The sequence below is a fragment of the Hemiscyllium ocellatum genome, chromosome 19, assembly GCF_020745735.1.
Source record: "Hemiscyllium ocellatum isolate sHemOce1 chromosome 19, sHemOce1.pat.X.cur, whole genome shotgun sequence".
Classification (NCBI taxonomy): Eukaryota; Metazoa; Chordata; class Chondrichthyes; order Orectolobiformes; family Hemiscylliidae; genus Hemiscyllium; species Hemiscyllium ocellatum.
Window position 1 is genome coordinate 2,805,045 of NC_083419.1, and position 22,130 is coordinate 2,827,174.

A 22,130-nucleotide genomic window follows, 5' to 3' on the forward strand; every position below is an offset into this window, starting at 1 on the left:
TGGCTATTTCTCCTGTGTTTACACACATCGCTCCCTCAGTAGTCTATCCGATGGTCTCCCTGAATTATAATTCACCACCAGCGTGGAGGGGTCAGATGTCAACCTTCAATCTCGGGTTCAGGACTTCAGGATTGTCAATCTGGGCTGTCTTCCCCATGCAAACAGAAGCTGAAAAAATATCCTTTCAGTCTACATTAGCTCCCACACTTTGTAAACAGTGCCATTTTCCAGCACCATGCCTGATAGACTTAAAGGGCTGAATGGCCTTTTCCTGACCCTATGTTCCATACTCACCAACACGACCATCAAGTTGCAAATGTCTTTGGACATCAGCAAAACCCAATCTCTTGGCACTAATTTCCTCTCTCGTCAGAGACTTGCTGATGTCCTGAGGAGCTGTATCATTTCAGTGGCCCCTCGTACCAGCTTGTGAATGTCAAAGCCTGACTGAACCACCACAAACATTACCCAGTAAGATCAGCAACTCACTGCCAACACCCCCCTGCACCTTCATGCCTGACCTCCTCAGTCTGCTCCTTTGCAGACGACTGCAGGGGCAAACATTCTGAACGCTGTCACACACCCACCATGGGCTGAAGTGAACAAAGCATAAGATACACTCTGAAAAGAAAGATGATGTGGGACTGTGAGGAAGGATCAGGGGAGTGGGAATATTCAGTAAGCTCTGTCAAAGCGCAGAGCCGATGGTCAGAGTTACCTGTGATCATGCTCCACATTTGTATGATACGTGTTATATCCAGCTCAGTGCAGTTCAAGGATGTTATTGCATTAAGATGTGTAAAGACTCCAAGAATATCTCAAACCTTTTTCATGAAACATGACTATAATCCAGCACCTGTACAAATTAAATTTTGTATCAAACCATTCGGTTTTTCATTTGTAAAAACACACAGCATTCTGGGAGCTGGAAAAGCGTCTGCCTTGGTTTCAGGAGAAACATTTCCTCGTTATTGAGTGAGTTATATGCACCATGTGTTGCTCACAGGAATGATGAACATTATAGCCTCAAGTCCTGGCATGTTGATCGTTTTTAATTCAATTCTCCTGCTTCACATTCTTATTTGTAAACTGCTTGAGAGTCTAAGATGATACATCTGTGCCCTTGCCATAATCTTTAAGAAAGCCTCATCTAAACACGATGAAGTGTTTTCATTTCGATCTCCACCATCTGCAATACTTTGCCTTTAATGTAATTAATTGTCTGCTTTCTAAAGTGAATTTAACAGGGACCGTTATTCTCAAAATAAAGGCAGATCTTCTTGCTGCTGTCAAAGTGACATTGTCAGCAGGGTGAGAGTTTCTTATTCAATCCTTCATCTTTGGACTTTGCTCATTCCCTCGGAGCACAGCTCAGAGTTAGTGGTTAGCAATCATTTCAGAGTCACAGGCTTATTCCAGGGGTATCAGCATTTCCATAGAATAGATACTCTGGGACATTTGGAGCTTATACTGAGGGAGCGCCTCACTGTCAGAGGGTCAGTACTGAGTGAGCGCCTCACTGTTGGAGGGTCAGTGCTGAGGGAGTGCCACACTGTCGGAGGGTCAGTGTTGAGGGAGCACCTCATTACCAGAGGGTCAGTACTGAGGGAGCGCCGCACTGTCGGCGGTCAGTGCAGAGGGAATGCCGCACTGTCAGAGGGTCAGTGCTGAGGGAGTGCCGCACTGTCGGAGAGTCAATGCTGAGGGGGTGCCGCACTGTCGGAGGGTCAGTGCTGAGGGAGTGCTGCACTGTCGGAGGGTCAGTGCTGTGGGAGTACTGCACTGTCGGAGGGTCAGTGCTGAGGGAGTGCTGCACTGTTGGAGGGTCAGTGCTGTGGGAGTGCCGCACTGTCGGAGGGTCAGTACCTCGTGAGAATAATGAGGAGGTGGGTGGATTCAGTTCGCACAGTTGATTGGATAGCTACAGGATGATACAGAGCACCGGCTTGATCTCCACACTGGCTGTGTTTGACCCTGGAGGCCTTGCCCTACGCTGATGTCTAATGGTACCTCTCAAGCTTTGTACCTGGTTATCTCTGCACAATCTAATTGGTGGTGGAGTGCAAATGTCACGGATTAGTAACTCAAAACCACAGGGACATGCTTTGGGATCACTGTAGTAAGTTGTGAAATTTCAATTCGGTTCTTAACATCTGGCCTCATAAAGCACTCTGGTTGTTAAATACCAGTTATGAAGATGGGTTGAAATGTCAGCTCTTCTCTCTCCTTACAGGTGCTGCCAGACCTGCTGAGATTTTCCAGCATTTTCTCTTTTGGTTTCAACCATGATCCTATTGAGTAGTGGATCAATGGAATGGCCTATTCCTGTTCCTATGTTCCTCAGATATGGCAAATGGATGATTCTGTGCTGAATGATCCTCCAGCGCTGAATTGAATTGTATTTCCTGGAGCTCTCTCCTTCCGTGTGAAGTTGTAATTCTCCTATTGGAGAAGGAGAAGTAACATAATTCACCACAGAAATCTCTCCTTTTTGCTATTCCTTTGAGGATGGGCTAATTATCCTTGAATTGAGTCGTTACTTGTGCCAACTCAGAGGGCAGTTTGGAACCAAGCACATTGCTGTGGGTGTGGAGTCTAATGTAAGCCAGACCAGGTAAGGACATCAGGTTTCCTTTTCCGAGGTGCATTATGAACCAGACGGATCTTTACAACAATCAATAACATTTTAATGAAAAGCAAAATATTGCAATTGCTTCAATTCTGAAAGTGCAGAGAATGCAGGAGAAACTCGGCAGGTCTGTAGAGGGAGAGAAATCGGAGTTAATTTTTCAAGTCTAGTATGACCCATCTTCATAACTGGTATTTAACAACCAGAGTGTTTTATGAGGCCAGATGTTAAGAACCGAATTGAAATTTCACTACTTACTACAGTGATCCCAAAGCATGTCCCTGTGGTTTTGAGTTACTAATCCGTGACATTTGCACTCCACCACTCAACGTCAGCTCTTTTCTTTCCTTACAGATGCTGCCAGACCTGCCAAGATTTTCCAGCATTTTCTCTTTTGGTTTCAGATTCCAGCATCCACAGTAATTTACTTTTATCCAGAATCATGATTGAGCTGCGGCCTAACTCCATATCCCTGCCTTTGGCCCATAACCCTTAATATCTTTTTGCTAAACAAAAGGCTTATCCTTCTCAGATTTAAACTAATACCCCCTGCTGTTTGTGGAAGAGCGTTCCAAACCCTTCCCACCCCTTTGTGTGTAACGCTGCTCCCTAACATCTCTGCGGAACGCTCTGGCCCTCATTCTCACACTGTCCCCCTCACTCTAGAATCTCCAACCAGCAGAAATAGTTTCTCCTTATCTAACCTGCCTTTTCTCATTAATATCTTGAAGACTTCAATCAGGTCACCCCCTTAATTCTAGAGAAAGCTGGTCTAATTTATATAATCCCAGCTCATATCTTAATCCCTGATTACCTGTTCTGAAGACGGGTAACTGGACTCAAACTGTTAACTCTACTTTCCCTCCTCACATGTTGAGTTCTTCCAGCACTTTCTGTTTTTGTCTCTGAAGTCAGGTGATGAACCCGGCCAGGTGTTAGATTTGGAGGTAGGTGAGCACTTTGGTGATAGTGACCACAATTTGGTTATGTTTACTTTATTGATGGAAAAGGATAAGTATATACCACAGGGTTAGAGTTATAGCTGGAAGAAAGGCAATTATGATGCGATTAGGCAAGATTTAGGATGCATAGGATGGGGAAGGAAACTGCAGGGGATGGCACGATTGAAATGTGGAGCTTGTTCGAGGAACAGCTACTGCGTGTCCTTGATAAGTATGTACCTGTCAGGCAGGGAGGGTGTTGTCGAGCGCAGGAGCTGTGGTTTACTGAGGAAGTTGAATTTCTTGTCAAGAGGAAGAAGGAGGTTTATGTTAGGATGAGACGTGAAGACGTAGTTAGGGTGCTTGAGTGTTACAAGTCAGCCAGGAAAGACCAAAAGACAGAGCTAAGAAGAACCAGGAGGCAATGTGAGAAGTCATTGGTGAATAGGTTCAAGGAAAAGCCTAAGGTCTTTTATAGGTCTGTCAGGAAGAAAAGAACGATGAGAGTAAGATTAGGACTAATCAGGAAGTTCTGTGTAGTGTCAGAGAAGATCGGTGAATGCTAAATTAATATTTTTCTTTAGTATTCACACCAGAAAAAGACAATGTATTCGAGGAGAATACTGAGATACAGGCTACTGGACTAGATGGGATTGAGGCTCACAAGGAGGAGGTGTTAGCAGTGTAAAAATAGATAAGTCCCCTGGGCCGGATGGGGGATTTATCTTAGGATTCTCTGGGAAGTCAGGGAGGAGATTGCTGAGCCTTTGGCTTTGATCTTCATGTCAACATTATCCACAGGAATAATGCCAGGAGACTGGAGGGTAGCAAATGTTGTCCCCTTATTCAAGAAAAGGAGTAGAGACAACCCTGGTAATTATAGACCTGTGAACCTTACTTCAGTTGTGGGCAAGATTATAAACAATAGGATTTATAATCATACAGAAAAGAATAAGTGGATTAAGGATAGTTAACGCAGTTTTGTGAAGAGTAGGTCATATCTCACAAACCTTATTGAGTTCTTTGAGAAGGTGACCAAGAGTGAGGGTAAAACGGTTGATGTGGTGTATATGGATTTCAGTAAGGCGTTTGATAAGGTTCCCCACGATAGGCCATTGCACAAAATATGCAAGCATGGGATTGAAGGTGATTTAGCGGTTTGGATCAGAAATTGGCTAGCTGAAAGAAGACAGAGGGTGGTGGTTGATGGGAAATGTTCAACCTGGAGTTTAGTTACCAGTGGGTACCACAAGAATCTGTATTGTCATTCTTATAAATGACTTAGATGAGGGCGTAGAAGGATGGGTTAGTAAATTTGCAGATGACACTAAGCTCGGTGGCGTTGTGGATAGTACTGAAGGATGTTGTAGCTTACTGAGGGATATAGATAAGCTGCAGAGCTGGACTGAGAGGTGGCAAGTGGAGTTTAATGTGGAAAAGTGTGAGCTGATTCACTTTGGAAAGAGTAACAGAAATGCAGAGTACTGGGTTAATGGTAAGATCCTTGGTAGTGTAGATGTGCAGAGAGATCTCGGTGTGCAAGTACATAGATCCCTGAAGTTTGCCACCCAGGATGAAAGGCTTGTTAAGAAGGCATACAGTGTTTTAACTTTTATTGATAGAGGGATTGGGTTTCGGAGCCATGAGGTCATGCTGCAGCTGTACAAACCTCTGGTGCGACCGCACTTGGAGTATTCCATACAGTTCTGGTCACCGCATTATAGGAAAGATGGGAAAACTTTGGAGAGGGTTCAGAGGAGATTTACTAGGATGTTGCCTGGTTTGGAGGGGAGGTCTTATGAGGAAAGGCTGAAGGACTTGTGGCTGTTTTCATTAGAGAGAAGGAGGTTGAGAGATGACTTATTTGAGACATCTAAGATAATCAGAGGGTTAGATAGGCTCTCATTGTCCAGCCTTTTCCCTCAGATGGTGATGGCTAGCATGAGGGGACATAGCTTTAAATTGAGGGGTGATAGATATAGGACAGGTGTCAGTGGTAGTTTCTTTACTCAGAGAGTAGGAGGGGCGTGGAATGCTCTGCCTGCAACAGTAGTAGACTCGCCAACTTTAAGGGCATTTAAATGGTCATTGGATAGACATATGGATGAGAATGAAATAGTGTGGGGTAGATAGGCTTCAGATTGGTTTCACAGGTCAGCACAACATTGAGGGCTGAAGGGCCTGTACTGCCCTGTAAGGTTCAATGTTCAATGTTCAAAGTCCAGGTATCATAGGGACCAGCGCATGGACAATAGGCCATATAGCCTCATTTTGTGCTGGGATTTTCAATGTTGTGGAAAATGCATACAGATACTTTTGTTGAATGTTAAAATAACTTTGCATGGGCATAATTCTTATTTCACATTCAGTGCCACAATCTGCTGGAAAGATTAACACAAATACTCTAAGTGCAACACAAAATGAAGACATATCTTTCCTCTGAGTTTACTTATTCATGAATGTTTAATAAATATATTGCATAAACAAAAGCTTGAGAAAAAGACCTTGGGTGTAATCATCCTAAACCAAGAATAAATGAAAGATTTAAGGCCCTGATGAAATGCAATCATCTTCAATGAGTCTGTGACAATTTTACTTACATTTCACTCAAGTACAAAAACAATATGCAGAGTCATGGAACTATTAGGATGTGGCATTTTGCAAGTGTTACACTGGAAATGTTTCAATCTGAGTTCCCCAAATTGCTGTCTGATGTAAATACAATGTCCCAGACAATGTGATCCAATGCTGGAGTTAAAATAGTTGTGGACTTTGCAATTTCATCAACCCCCCTTTCTGTCATGCAAGTCAGTGATGATATGGGACAGAGGAGGATTATTCTGATCTGGAAACTACTGCCTGAACAAAATGGAATCTGCGTGAACAGTCACTTTCAAAAGGAGATTGGATGAATTCTTGAAAAGTGAATGTTTTCAGGATTGTGGGGAAAGGGCAGAAGAAATGGATGAATGGGATAGTTCTTTCAGGAAGTTGGAATAGACTAGGATTCATCAAACTCTCTCCTTTTATGCCTTAGGATTCAATGAAAAGACCTCAAAAACTAGGACAGTCTCCCATTGAATAAAAGCAGCTCACAGTTTAAACTAGTGACATGGGATTAATGTATTTACCTTGGCTGCCTGCTCACTGCCATCTGCATCCCTCCTGTCATGCCTGCATGTGCAAGGGAGAACCCTGCATTTCTGTAGCATCTTTTTAATCCTCACAATGTCCCAGATTGCTTCATGAATGATATGTATCACCAAAGTGTCATCATTATTGTAGGGTAAAGACAAAAACTGGAAGTGGGCTTTAATTAATCTGCAGCACATAAAGGAAACTATGTTTCAGGATTTGGTGTCAGCAGCAAATCACAAAGTATCCACAAAAATTGACATAGGGACTCTAGGCCAATGCTCACGGTGTAGTACTGAGGGAGTGCAGCACTGCTGTGGGTACTGGCTTTCACATGAAATGTTAAAGAGAGGCCTAGTCTTTCCGTCCACCAACAAAGAGGACCAAGAGAGTCCACCCCAATATTTATTCCTTAACCAACATCACTAGATCAGAAGTGGGAGGTGATGGCCTCGTGGTATTGTCACTGGCCTGTTAATCCAGAGATCCAGATAATGTCCTGGGGACCCAGTTTCAAATCCTGCCATGGTAGATTGTGGAATTTGAATTCAACTAAACAAAAATCTGCAATTTAGAGTCAGAGAGATGTACAGCACAGAAACAGACCCTTCAGTCCAACCCGTCCATGCTGACCAGATATCCTAACCCAATCTAGTCCCACCTGCCAGTGCCTGGCCTATATCCCTCCAAACCCTTCCTATTCATATACCCATCCAAGTGCCTCTTAAATGTTGCAATTGTACCAGCCTCCACCACTTCCTCTGGCAGCTCATTCCATACACGTACCACTCTCTGAATGAAAACGTTGCCCCTTAGGTCTCTTTTATATCTTTCCCCTCTCACACTAAACCTATGCCCTCTAGTTCTGGACTCCCCCACCTCAGGGAAAAGACTTTGTCTATTTATCTTATCCATGCCCCTCATAATTTTGTAAACCTCTATAAGGTCACCCCTCGGCCTCCGACACTCTTTTCTGAACCGTTTCAAGTTTCACAACATCTTTCCGATAGGAAGGAGACCAGAATTGCACACAATATTCCAACAGTGGCCTAATCAATGTCCTGTACAGCCATAACATGACCTCCCAACTCCTGTACTCAATACTCTGACCAATAAAGGAAAGCATACCAAACGCCTTCTTCACTATCCTATCTACCTGCGACTCCACTTTCAACGAGCTATGAACCTGCACTCCAAGGTCTCTTTGTTCAGCAATACTCCCTAGGGCCTTACCATTAAGTGTATAAGTCCTGCTAAGTTTTGTTTTCCCAAAATGCAGTACCTCGCATTTATCTAAATTAAACTCCATCTGCCACTTCTCAGCCCATTGGCCCATCTGATCCAGATCCTGTTGTAATCTGAGGTAACCCTCTTTGCTGTCCACTACACCTCCAATTTTGGGGTCATCTGCAAACTCACTAACTGTACCTCCTATAATCGTATCGAAATCATTTATATAAATGATGATCATGAATCCACTGTTGGAATAACCCACCTGGTTCATTAATGTCCTTTAACTGAGAGAAAATGCCATCCTTGTCTGGTCAGACCGACATGTGACTCCAGATCCACAGCAACATAGTTGACTCTAAACTGCCCTCTGGGTGAATTAGGGATGGGCAATAAATGTTGGCCTAGCCAGCGATGTCCTCACCCCATGAATAAAGGGAAAAAAAACTACTGCAAATAATCCGGTTACTAATGAAGGAGTTAGCTGTACACAAGTGACCATTTCCTACATTGCAACAGGTGGGGCATCCTGAGTTCATGACCATGAGAATCGAAACAGAAACTTCAGCTGGTCAGTTTACCAGGAAAAAGGAAAATGCAAATTCCCACACGTGAAAAACATTTACTGAGAGCATAGTTGCACTAAAAATACCGAGTCTGCAGTGAATTGCAAAGCCATTACTGATCATATTTTATATTTTGTTTGTTATTACTTTCCTAGATCCCTACGTGAAGATCCATCTGATGCAGAATGGTAAAAGGCTGAAGAAAAAGAAGACAACAATTAAGAAAAATACCCTTAACCCCTACTACAACGAGTCCTTCAGCTTTGAAGTACCATTTGAGCAAATCCAGGTAACAGCAATGATCACATCCACTAGTGAGCAAGACCAGAACAGCTGCAGACATGAGAGGCACAGTGAGAGACAAAGGGAAGATGAAATCATTCTCTCATCAAACAGGGAAAGTTAGGGGAGATTAATCAGAGATGTTCAGAATAGTGAGGAATTTCATGAAACAAATATTTCAGAAATGGTTCCACTGGTGGCAGGATGAGTAACACCAATGTCAGATAATTGGAACAGAAACAGGGGAGGCAGAAGAGAATTCTTTTTGTGTCATGGATTGTTTTGATTCAGAATGCTCAGATCAGATTCAGTGAAAACTTTCAGAAGGAAATTGGATCAATAATTAAACAGGCAAGTATGGCATAGCCATAGGAAAGGAGCAGGCCTGTGGGGTTAATGAACTAACCTTCAAAGAGGTAGCCCAGGGGCTGATTAGCCTCCTTCTGTGCAGTAAAACTTTACACAGCATAAATATTCCATGTTTTCTCAATGTGTGAAAGAGCTCAATCAAACTCGTCACTGTCCCTAGGAGCTGCCGAATCCCCCAGCTTAGGGGCAGCGGTTTAAAACTAACTTTGCAATTGTTATGTTGCTGTTGCAGCCCATTCCAGGTTAGACAGCAGGCCAAAGAAAAGGGGCTGTGTCCAACTTGAATTATAGAGAGAATCCTCACTTGTCTGTGCTCTAATAGAGAAGGTCAGGCAATGACCTAGTGGTATGATCGCTAGACTATTGATCCAGAAACTCAGCTAAAATTCTGGGGTCCTGAGTTCAAATCCTTCCAGAGGGGGAATTTGAATTCAATAAAAATCTGTGATTTAATGATGATGAATGTTAATTGTTAGGGGGATACCGAGCTGGTTCAGTGATGTCCCTGAGGGAAGGAAATCTGCCAATCTCGCCTGGTATAGCCTACGTGTGACTCCAGACGCAGAGCAATGTGATTGATTCTTTCTGTCTTTTGGGCAGTTAGGGATGGGCAGTAAATGCTGACTTGAATTCTTTCTGTGAATGAATTAAAACAAAGGAAGCTTGAGGAAGCCATAAAGCTCCCAATTAATGTGCCACCAATCGACCAATAGTCCATATTCCTTCACAACTCAACCTCAGAAAGATCTGCCAGACCCAATTCTGAAAATTCCAATCAACCCACAGCCTTTTGAGAAAGACGGAGTTCTAAATGTCCACTGCCCTTTCTAAACAGCTGCAGAGCTCTGCTCGAATTTTAACTTTCAGACTCTGGACTTTTGCACTGAGGAGATTATTTCTGCCCATCTACCCCATTGGATCCTTTCACTGATCAATTAGATTATTCCTTCACCTGCTCAATACAAAGTAGCGTTCATGCAAACTGTCATTAACTTTTTATTCGCTCTTGGGACATGGGGCAACACCAGCTGGGCCCAGTATTTATTGCCCATCCCTAATTGCCCCTTGAGAAGGTGGGGGTGAGCTACCTTCTTGAACCACAACAATCCATGTGCTGTGGGTAGACACACAATGCCCTTAGGGAATTCCAGGATTCTGACCCATTGACAGTGAAGGAATGGCGATATATTTCCAAGTTAGGAAGGTGAGTGACTTGGAGGCAAACTTGTAGAGGGTGGTGTTCCCGTGTATCTGTTTCTAGATGGAGGTGGTTGTGGGTTTGGAAGGTGCTGATAAGGTGCTGCAGTGCATCTTGTAGCTGATGTACACTGCTGCTACTGAGCATTGTTGGTAGAGGGAGTGGGTGCTTGGGAATGTAATGCCGATCAGTGGGCTGCTTTGTCCTGGATGGTGTTGAGCTTCTTGAGTGTTGTTGGGGCTGCCCCCATCCAGCAAGTGGGGAGTATTCCATCACACTCCTGACTTGTGCCTTGTAGATGGTGGACAGGCTTTGGGGAGTCAGGAGGTGAGTTAATTGCTTCAGTATTCCTATCCTCTGACCTGCTCTTGTAGCCAGTGTGTTTATATGGTGAGTCCAGTTCAGTCTCTGAGCAATGATTACTCTTAGGATGTTGATGCTGGGGGATTGAGCGATGGTAATTGAATGTCAAGAGTGAAAGGTTTTTCTCTTGTTGGAGGTGGGCATTGCATGGAGTTTGTGTAGCACAAATATTATACCTGTCTGGGTACTGTCCAGGTCTTGCTGCATTTGAATATAGACGGCTTCAGTACCTGAATAATGAAAGGTGTTGAACATTGTGCAATCATTGGGGAATCATTGTGCAGTTCTGACCTGATGATGGAGGGAAGGGCGTATGGAAGCAGCTGAAGATGGTTAGGCCTAGGTCACTCCCCTGAGGAGCTCCTGCAGAGATGTTCGGGAGCGGAGATGACTGACACTTGGTTCCATGACTATAATAGGGCAACACAAACAGCAAAAACACTGTTTTCAATAACATCCAGGAATATTATCAATGCACAATTAATATAATCACCCATAGTTAGTACCAGGAAATGGATTGGGGGCTTTTTAATTGTTTGGAGACAATAAAGAAAGTGGTGACCTTTGCCACCTTCCCATAAACCACCGCCTGATTGGCACTGCTGAACAAGTGAAAAAAAACCCGTATTAGTGGCATCACAAATACTGAGCAGGACTGAGGCGATTGAAAAATTCCCCTGTCACCAACACCTGGACCCCTCACTGGCGTAAATGACTGGGATTGCTTTTACAATTTGAACCATAAGACCATAAGATATAGTGGCAGAATTAGCCCATTCGGCCCATCTAGTCTGCACCACCATTTAATCATGGCTGGTCGGTTTCTCAACCCCATTCTCTTTCCTTCACCCTGTAACCCTTGATCCCCTTACTGATCAGGAACCTATCTATCTCTGTCTTATATACTCTCAGTAACTTGGCCTCCCCAGCCCTCTGCAGTAACGAGTCCCACAGATTCCCCCCTCTCTGGCTGAAGAAACTTCTCTTAAAGGGCCCTCCCTTCACTCTGAGGCTGTGCCCTAAGGTCCTGGTGTCTCCTACTAGTGGAAACATCTTCCCAATGTCCACTCTGTTCAGGCCGCTCGGTATTCTGTTAGTTTCGATCAGATCTCTCCACCACCCCCCCCCCCCACCCTTCTAAACTCCACTGAGGACAGACCCTGAGTCCTCAGCTGCTCCTTATGTGATGAGCCCCTTATCCCTGAGATCAAGAAAGGCTGGAAAGGATGGGGTTGGTTTCCTTCGAACAGGGGAGGCTGAGAAGGGATCTGGTTGAGGTGTAGATGATGATGAGGGGCATGGGCAGGGTGAACAGAGAGCAGCTGATCCCCTGAGTAAAAAGGTCAGTAACAAGGTGGCATCATTGTTAAAGTGAAAGTCTGGAATATTGGAGGGGACTTGAGAAAATGTTTCTTTTCACGCATTGGTTGGCGGGAGTCTGGAATGCACTGCCTGGGGGTGGGGGGGGTGTGGGGGGGAGGGATGGGGGTGATGTTGAGGTGGGAAATCTCACAAAGCTTTAAAAAGGACTTGGATGACCCACTCAAAATATCATAACCCTCAAGGCTATTGTTATGACCCAGACCAGACCCCCTCAAAATATTTTAAGAAGGTAGCATATGTCCAAAATGTTTCTTATTTTAAAGGTGAATGTGAAGTTTCTGTTCCTGGTGCAATGTGACTGGTCAGACTGCTCGATGTTAGCAAAACACAATTTATTTCAACACTGTAGTTAAAATTCCACCAAAGAAAGAGAAATTTAAAATAACTCTATTGGAAACTTAACAGAATAACAGATATATTAACTATTACTAATTAACTGTTCCAATATAGCAACATCCCATAAACACTCCCCTTGGAAAAAAAAAGGCAAATTCAGACACGGGCTCTCACATCCAGCAGGGAAAAAAAACATCAAGAAAATTCAGTGAAAGCAGCAGCCAGTAGACATTGACTGTTCTGTTGAGACCCCAATAGCTTCTGATGTTACTGAGAAACCAAAAGCCAGAAATCCTCATCGGTGAGAGCTAGCTACACCCTCTCAGGCTGCATTAAAATAGACCCAAGGCCTCCCAAGCTGTTCACTCCGGTGGTCTTAACTAGCTGGCTTCGTATCTCTCCGGTGGTCTTAACTAGCTGGCTTGGTACCTCTTGTTCAACCCCTCTCCAGAAAGAAACCAGGGCAATATAACCTCTTGAAGCTATAGCATTGTCACACTATGTGCCTAGTACAGGAAAGTGGGACTAGCATAGGTAGAAGCGTATCTTTGGCAGTACTGAGTTGATGGGCTGAAGGGCCTCTGGTGTGCTGTATGATTTTATGATTTAGAACTCATTTGCTTAAAGCACAGTGTCAGCCTTCACTTCGTGTAAAGTATCAGAAAGCTCTGAAACTTCAGCTGTGACTGCATGTGACAGAGCTCTTACACACAGCACAAGGCTGTTCCTCATCTCATGGAAGTGGAAGACCAGTTCCTGATCATTGAGCAGAACTGAATCAGTAAAGGGCAGCTTTGCATTGCCATGTCCTTGTAACCATCTTCCATGTTTATTCTCCCACAGAAGGTGCAGGTTGTTGTCACTGTCCTGGACTATGACAAGATCGGCAAAAATGATGCTATCGGGAAGGTCTTTGTTGGCTACAACAGCACAGCTGCAGAGCTTCGCCATTGGTCAGACATGCTAGCCAATCCAAGGCGTCCCATCGCACAATGGCACACCCTGCAGTCTGAGGAAGAAGTGGATGTCGCCCTTGGCCTGAAGAAATGAAAAGCCTTTCAGTGTTTCTCCATTTAATACTCATCATCAAGTGTGTGTAAATATTGTACCTCAGCCTCCAACCCCAGAGGGAAAAAAACCTGGAAACAAAAACAGTAATACTAGGAAGTGGGCAACATACTGGTCATACTGGTCCTCCATTGTAAAGTACACAAGGTGAGGCAGACCAGTATGTTCTCATTGACTAGTTTTACTGGTTTTCCCTTCCCAGCCACTTCCAGTGGTTACTCTCCCCCTATTCAGTCCCTTTCCCTCTGCACTGCACCATTATTTAAACGTAGATCTGGTTAAGAACAAATATTCCTTCATGTCAACACTCCTTTCCAAAACTATCATCCTTTTAAGCAATATGATCTGTGTAGATAGGGCATGATTGAAATATGTATCTCACAGTTGTATATACACCGTAAAGCGGAAAATGATTTCTAGTCTGTGCGTTTGTATGTTGTTAGCATTTCTTATTCTGTGTATTGTTTTTAATAAGATGTTCTATTTTAAATTATATAAATTGACTGATGAATAGGAAAGTCAATGCTATTTATTATGAGTTACATATTTCTTCTGCATTCCAGTGATTTCCTTCTTGTGAAACCTATTGAGCAGGAAGGGATCACATTTCAGTTAAGGTAAGCGAGAGAGACAGGAGTAATGAACTGAAGCAAGTGCCATCACCGTTTTGTGTATTGGCACACACTTTGGAAAGAGTTTTTAAATGTTTTCTCTTGTTCTAATGTAGTCAATGGCACTAATTATTAAAGCTACCAGTCATTCCATTAGAGTCTAAAGGACTGTTCTGTGTATCACTGTGACTGCCCTGTGTGCTTAGAAATATAGAATCTTCATTGGGATAGCAACAAGTTTATTGAATAGTAATTTTGATTCTGATGTGTGAGTTTATCTGTTTTAATTTCTTGCCAGGATAATCATTCCTTTCCACTGCCCTGTCAGGTTGACTGCATAACTTCCCCCCTCCGACACCCCAAGTTCCACTCAGACAATGGGGACCAACACAGCACTGAGGGGGCGGAGGGGCGGTATCTGTGCAGGAGAGCTAAATCTCGAATTCCAGGGAAACAGCAGAAACTGACAAAATCGCAAACAGCATCATTTTCGAGCACTGTGCAATGATAAACACAAAGCATTGTGAAATGGTGTTCTCCTATCACGGGCCACAACGCCTTGGATGTAAGACCGAGCAGTCGTATGGAAAGCTTTAGTTATTCAATGTTAGTATAAACTTAGCTCAGGATTTTAACAAAGTCAGGCAACGAGCACATTGTGTCAGAAACTGCCACTGAGATGGTAATGTGCGGGTTTAATTGACGAAGTTAAGTCATATCAAGAAGCAGATATATATATATATATGTATAAAACAAAAAGACACTGCCAAATAAAGGATTCTAATTCTTTCTGATAGTCACAACTTAAGTACAGCCATAACCAGACGGTGCCCCTCCTCCCTTTGTATTTAATAAAGAATATCTAAGCCTGCTGTGAGACAACAATCCATAATTAAATGCTAATCTTTATGATAATGAAGTGTAAAAAACATTAGCATCAGATGTTGTAGAATGATAACCAGTTACCTTTGTGTCTGATCACTGACATGACCTATCCTGCTTGAATGCTTGATGTGTGTCATCGATGTATTGCAGTGTTCCTGCTGTCATGTTGCTCGTGAGGCTGCGAGCTCTGTGAACCTTCATACTGGGTGAAGTAATTCTCTCTTTCTCTATCTGATTTGAGTTCACTTTGTGTAGTGAATGACATTGTGAAGTTTCTGATGTTTATATGACTTAATATTCCTCTGGTGTTCAAGAAACTGTTTTATTTCCAGTTGATGTTTTAAATGACTGTAAAATTACGTGTTACTTACTGTTTGTTTATAAAAAAAATAAAAATTGGTTACAGATTTAAAGGATTAACGATCTGTGAAATTTGTGGGGAGTTTGTACTCTGAGCAATAACAAGGCAAAATATGAACTTGTATTCAGATTGCACCTTTCACGTTAAGAAAACCCAACGCCAGTGAAATGCTGCCTGACGTGTAGGTGGTAGCGTAATGTAAAGATATTGGAGTTCTCTCCCCCAGGAGTGCTAGAGGCTACAGCATTGAATATATTCAATGATGGATTCAACAGATGTTTGATTGATAAGGAGCCGAGCGTTATATGGGGAATCAGGTGAAGCTAGCAGGAAAGTGCAGATGTGATTACAATCAGATCCACCACATTCATATTTTAATGACAGATCTGGCTCAGGGAATGGAATGGCCTTCCGTGGTTCCATTTCTTATGTTGCTGCTGTAACACAGCACAGCAAGCCCATCCACCCTCAGAACAGCAATGGGAAAAATGACCTAAATAATCTTGAATTAATTATGTTAGTTATACTGGTGAATCATGGCTTCCCTACAGTGTGGAAAGAAGCCATTTGGTCCATTGATCCTGCACGGACCCTCCAAAGAGAATCCTACTCTGTCCTTGTAACCTATGACTCACCCACCTAGCCTGCACCTCCCTCAATACTACAGGGCAATTTAGCATGGCCAATCCACCTCATCTGCACATCTTTGGTGATGTTAGTTGAGAGATAAATGTTGATCCAGGACACTAAAAAAAATCTGAAAGCTAGTGCTTCCAAATAAACCTGTTAGACTATAACCTGGTGTTGTGGGATTTCCAAACTAAAAAAACTAGACTTTAAAAATGGAACTTGACATTACCTAAACACAATTAGATTCTCCCCCATCTTGTATTCTCCTTTCAACTACATCAGGCACTGACCTTTAACTGTGTATATCTGTGTATCGTACATCCTTCTCCATAGCTGCCGGGTGGTGAAAAACTGAAAACAGGGTGAGGGGATAGTGTGCTGCACAGGGGATGGTGGGTAAAAGGCTATGGCAGTCTTGCAGGACAGCTAGTTACTTAATGATAATCAGAGTGGTACTGGAAGGGACAGACTGTACAAGAAAAACAAAAATACAGCAGCAAATGGTCAAAAGGCACTCTATGTAAATGAGTGGAGTCATCAGAACAAAATAAATGAATGAACAGCACAAACACAGGGAAATGGGTATGATCATACAGCTACTACAGAAACCCAGTAACAAGGAGATCAAAGCTGGGAATTGTGGGCGGCACAGTGGCACAGTGGTTAGCACTGCTGTCTCACAGCGCCTGAGACCCAGTTCAATTCCCGCCTCAGGCAACTGACTGTGTGGAGTTTGCACATTCTCCCTGTGTCTGCGTGGGTTTCCTCCGGGTGCTCCGGTTTCCTCCCACAGTCCAAAGATGTGCAGGTTAGGTGAATTGGCCACGCTAAATTGCCCGTAGTGTTAGATGCAGGGGTAAATGTAGGGGAATGGGTCTGGGTGGGTGCGGGTCGGTGTAGACTTGTTGGGTCGAAGGGGCTATTTCCACACTGTAAGTAATCTAATCTAATGAAATCCTCAGGTGCATGTGGCTTCTCGAAAGAGCAGGCAGGTAGGAAGGGACGGGTGGTGGGGTAGCAATGTTGGTACAGGATGGAATAAGTATGTAGCAAAAAATGATTTTGAATCACAAGATGTAGAATCCAAACAGGTGGAGGAGGTAACAAAGGGAAGAAGATATTAATGAGAAAGATCTCTCGGCCTACGAATGGCAGCTTTACTGTAGGAGAGAGGATAAACCAGGAGATGATGAGGGCTTGTAAAAAGGGCTGTACAATCAACATGGGTGATTTTAATCTTCACATAGATTGGGGAAAATAAAATTGACAAAGTTAGTCATGAAGGAAAATTCAGACTGTATGCGGGATAGTTCCCTGGAACAATATGTTTTGGATCCAAACAAGGATTGAGCCAATTTGGATCTGGTAATGTGTAATGAGGCAGGTTTAACAAATGATTTCAGAGTAAAAAGATAACATGGTAGAATTTTGCATTCAGTTTGAGAGGGAGAAACATGGGTCAGGAACAACTGTGTAACTTGTTTAAATCTCCAAAAAGGAAGAGAGAAGCCAAAGTGAATTTAAGCCCCTTTAGAGAATGAGGCTGGGGAGGTCATAATGGGGAATGAGGAAATGGCAGAGGAGTTCAATAAATACTTTGTATCAGTCTTTAGTGGAAGGCACAATGTGTGTCCCAAAATTATTCGATATTGAAAGAACAATAACTAGCATTAGAAAGAGAAAAATATTAAGGAAACTAATGGGGCCAAAGGCTAATCAATCCCCTGGCCCTGGTGTGTGATATCCTAGTTAATGAAAGGAAGTAGTCACAGAGACTGTGGACACACTGGTAGTAATCTTTCAGGAATCATTAGATTCTGGTAATCTCTCAGAAGTTTGGAAAATTGCTGATGGCACACTCATTTTCATAAAGGAGACCGATAAACAGGTATCATTCAGTCAGTTTGCTTAAACATCTGTCATTGGGAACAGGTCAGAGTCTGTTATAAATTAAGTTTTAGCAGAGCATTTAGATACACATAATACAGTCAGGACCAAACAGCATCATCTCAGAAACGCACAGCAGGTCAGGCAGCATCCGAGGAGCAGGAGAATCGATGTTTTGAGCATAAACTCATCAGGCTTATACTTGATATGTCGTCTCTCCTGCTCCTTGGATGCTGCCTGACCTGCTGTGCTTTTCCAGCACCACACTCTCGACTCTGATCTGCAGCATCTGCAGTCCTCACTACCCCCTAACATAATCTCAGAGTAATCTCAGAGTAATCTCAGAGTAAGGGCTCACTCATTTAAGACACAGACAGGAGTGAATCTTTGGAATTCTTTACCGCAGAGGGCTGGTGAGGATGGGCTAATAAGTATATCCAAGGCTGAGACAGACTGATTTTTAATGAGTGAGGGAATCAAGGGTTATGGGGAAAAGGCAGGAAAATGAAACTGAAGATTAACAGCTATGATCTCATTGAATGACAGAACAGACTCAATGGGCTGAATGGCCTACATCTACATCTTATGATCTTTTCATTTTATTGTTGTGCCTCACAGATTATGTCCCACAATTAGAACAGGGAAGACATTTATGAGCTGGACCGGGGAGAATACAGACTCTCAAAATAAAAGCAAAGAACATCAGAAAACAGGAGCAGGATCAGACCGCGTGGTGTCTCAGGCCGACCTTGTCATAGAAATGAGTCTACAATCAGGTTCTGGCTCAGTAGTGGTATTGCTAGAGATGAACAGTGTGACTATTTACGATTGGAAATCGACTCTGCAGGTAGAGACAGGAGAATCCCAATGAAAGGCAGCACAAGAAGGAGTCTTGCATTTTTATAACCCAGGCAGAAAGCACCTCATACCACAACTATAAAGAACAAGTGTTGCCAAGAATTATGTAACATGCACTGCCCAGCAACAGACCCAGCCACATCACGGCAACCTTTACCCTCTCACTCTATTAACATCCCTGCTAGTCTGTTCTCCCTCCCGTGTTAACCAGCTTCTATTTAAATGTCTATGTACAATTCTTCTCAACTGCAGCAACTCTCACATTCTCATCCCTCTCGTAAGTAACTAAAGTTTCTTTTGAACTCTTTGTCAGATTTATGAGAGGTAATCATATTCTTGTGGCCTATATTGAAAGCATCTTCAAAGAACATTGCAGCATAGGCACAGGCCCTTCGGCCCACACTCTCCTACTGTCTATCCTACTAAACCAATGCATAATCTGAAAATAACTCAGTTAGTTCAGTTGTGAGGATTGTTTTCATATAGCTGGGTCACCCTCCCCTGCTGGTCATCATCGCTGGTCAGGTTCCAGTAAAGCTTGCTTGCCAGAGGCTCCATACCCTCTGAATAAAATAAACCAACAAATCATTACCTTGGCATATTTCTTGCCTCCTCTTAAAAAACAAAAGAATAAATTTGCATGTATAAACCACCTTTCATGACTTCAGGAATGGTTTAAAGCAATTGACACCAATTGCAGATGTTTTGAAATGTTGTCACATACACTGGAGATAACTCCCTTGAACTTCTTAAAAATAGTTTGATCAGACCTTTTAGCCAAAAGGGCAGTTGAGGTGTCAGATTAATGTGTCATGTGACCCTCTGACAGGGCAGCATTCCCTCTGTATGGCACCAGAGAGTTCATAAAACCCTCCCACACAAAGGCCTAGAATGAGATTTGAACCCTGTACTGCTGGCTCAGTGATTACACTGAAACTCACCGAGAAATGGTTAACACTTTCAAACGACAGACATAAGAGATTACAGCCCCCAGAGATTACAGTTCACAGAGATTACCGCCCCAGAGATTACAGCTCACAGCGATTACAATCCCCAGAGATTACAGCCGCCAGAGATTACAGCCCCCATAGATTAAAGTTCACAGAGATTACAGTTCACAGAGATTACAGCCTCCACGGATTACAGCCCCCACAGATTACAGTCCCCATAGATTACAGCCCCCAGAGATTACAGCATCCAGAGATTACAGCCCCCACAGATTACAGTCCCCATAGATTACAGTCCCATAGATTACAGCCCCCAGAGATTACAGCCCCCAGAGAGTACAGCCATCGGAGATTATACTCCCCATAGATTACAGCTCACAGAGATTACAGCTCACAGCGATTACAATCCTCAGAGATTACAGCCCCCAGAAATTACAGTTCCCATAGATTACAGTCCCCATAGATTACAGTCCCCAGAGATATCAGCCCCCACAGATTACAGTCCCATAGATTACAGCCCCCAGAAATTACAGCCCCCAGAGATTATAGCCATTGGAGATTATACTCCCCAGAGATTACAGTCATTGGAAATTAAGTCCCCACAGATTACAGTCCCCAGAGATTACATTCCCCACAGATTACAGTCCCCAGAAAATACAGTCCCCAGAAATTACAGTCCCCAGAAATTACAGTCCCCAGAAATTACAGTCCCCACAGACTACAGCCCCCAGAGATTATGGTCCCCAGAGATTACAGCCACCAGATTACAGTCCCCAGAGAGTACAGTCTCCAGAGATTACATCTCCCAGAGATTAGTCCCCAGAGATTACAGACCCAAAGATTACAGTCTCCAAGATTACAGCCCCCAGAGATTACAACCCCCAGAGAGTACAGCCATCGGAGATTATACTCCCCAGAGATTACAGATCACAGAGATTACAGCTCACAGCGATTACAATCCTCAGCGATTACAGCCCCCAGAAATTACAGTTCCCATAGATTACAGTCCCCAGAGATTACAGCCCCCACAGATTACAGTCCCATAGATTACAGCCCCCAGAGATTATAGCCATCGGAGATTATACTCCCCAGAGATTACAGTCATTGGAAATTAAGTCCCCACAGATTACAGTCCCCAGAGATTACATTCCCCACAGATTACATTCTCCAGAGATTATGGTCCCCAGAGATTACAGCCACAAGAGATTACAGTCCCCAGAGAGTACAGTCTCCAGAGAGTACAGGCCCCAGAGATTACAGCGGGTAAAAAATGAGGTCTGCAGATGCTGGAGATCAGAGCTGAAAATGTGTTGCTGGTTAAAGCACAGCAGGTTAGGCAGCATCCAAGGAACAGGAAATTCGACGTTTCGGGCATAACGTTCCTGATGAAGGGCTTATGCCTGAAACGTCGAATTTCCTGTTCCTTGGATGCTGCCTAACCTGCTGTGCTTTAACCAGCAACACATTTTCACCAGAGATTACAGCCCCCAGAGATTACAGTCTCCAGAGATTACAGTCTCCAGAGATTACAGCCCCCAGAAATTACAGTCCCCACAGATTACACTCCCCAGAGATTACAGACCCAAAGATTACAGTCTCCAAGATTACAGCCCCCAGAGATTACAGCCCCCAGAAATTAGAGTCCCCAGAGATTACAGCCCCCAGAAATTACAGCCCCCAGAGATTATACTCCCCAGAAATTACAGTCCCCACAGATTACAGTCCCCACAGATTACAGTCTTCGTTGACTGTCCCCTAGTTGTCAATGTTATACAGGAAGGATTTTGTGAAGCTGGAGAGGGTTCAGAGGAGATTTACCAGGATGGTGCCGGGTATGAAAGCTTTAAGTTATAAAGGAAGGCTGGATAGGCTCAGACTTTTTTCACTGGAGGGTAGCAGGTTGGGACATGACTTTATAGAGGTTTATAAAATCTCTCTCACACACACACACACACACACACACACACACACACACACACACACACACATCTATGGAGGTGAATTTGCATTTACAGATTTGTGTTTACACATACATTCAATTTTGTTCAAAAAGTTCACAATCTGTATAAAGTCGGTCCATGTTGCACTTTATGAATTCCTACTTGGGAAATAAAACCAATCTGACTTCAGACTGAGACACAGTCATAATAAAGTTGCACTCCCCAAATGCACTGTCTGAGCTGAGATGTCTCCTTTACACTGATAGGTCATCCTGGAGCAGTGACTTGAAATAAATTCCGCGATTTACATAAGAATCAATCAAAACCTGGATCTCCAGTCTAACTGTTTAAAGATTAAACAGCCATCACAGTTGTATGGGATAGGTTGTATCACCCTTTGATCTTTTACTATAAGTTCTGTGTCGATGTATTTTCTCTCCCTAGTTGCCTGAGCAAGGAGTGGGAGCTCCAACACTGTGGTTTCAAATAAACCTGTTGGACGGTAATCTGG

General features: G+C 43.4%; 1 protein-coding gene across 1 annotated transcript in view; it reads left to right on the top strand.

Moving 5' to 3' along the window:
- LOC132824600 (synaptotagmin-A) overlaps window positions 1-13,854 on the top strand; it is a 600,624-nt gene extending 586,770 nt beyond the window's left edge. The window contains exons 9-10 of the mRNA XM_060839187.1: window positions 8,657-8,790; window positions 13,276-13,854. Of these exons, the coding sequence (XP_060695170.1) occupies window positions 8,657-8,790; window positions 13,276-13,482 (341 nt within the window). The 3' untranslated portion in view covers window positions 13,483-13,854. The remainder of the gene's footprint in view (window positions 1-8,656; window positions 8,791-13,275) is intronic.
- The last annotated feature ends 8,276 nt before the right edge of the window (window positions 13,855-22,130 follow it).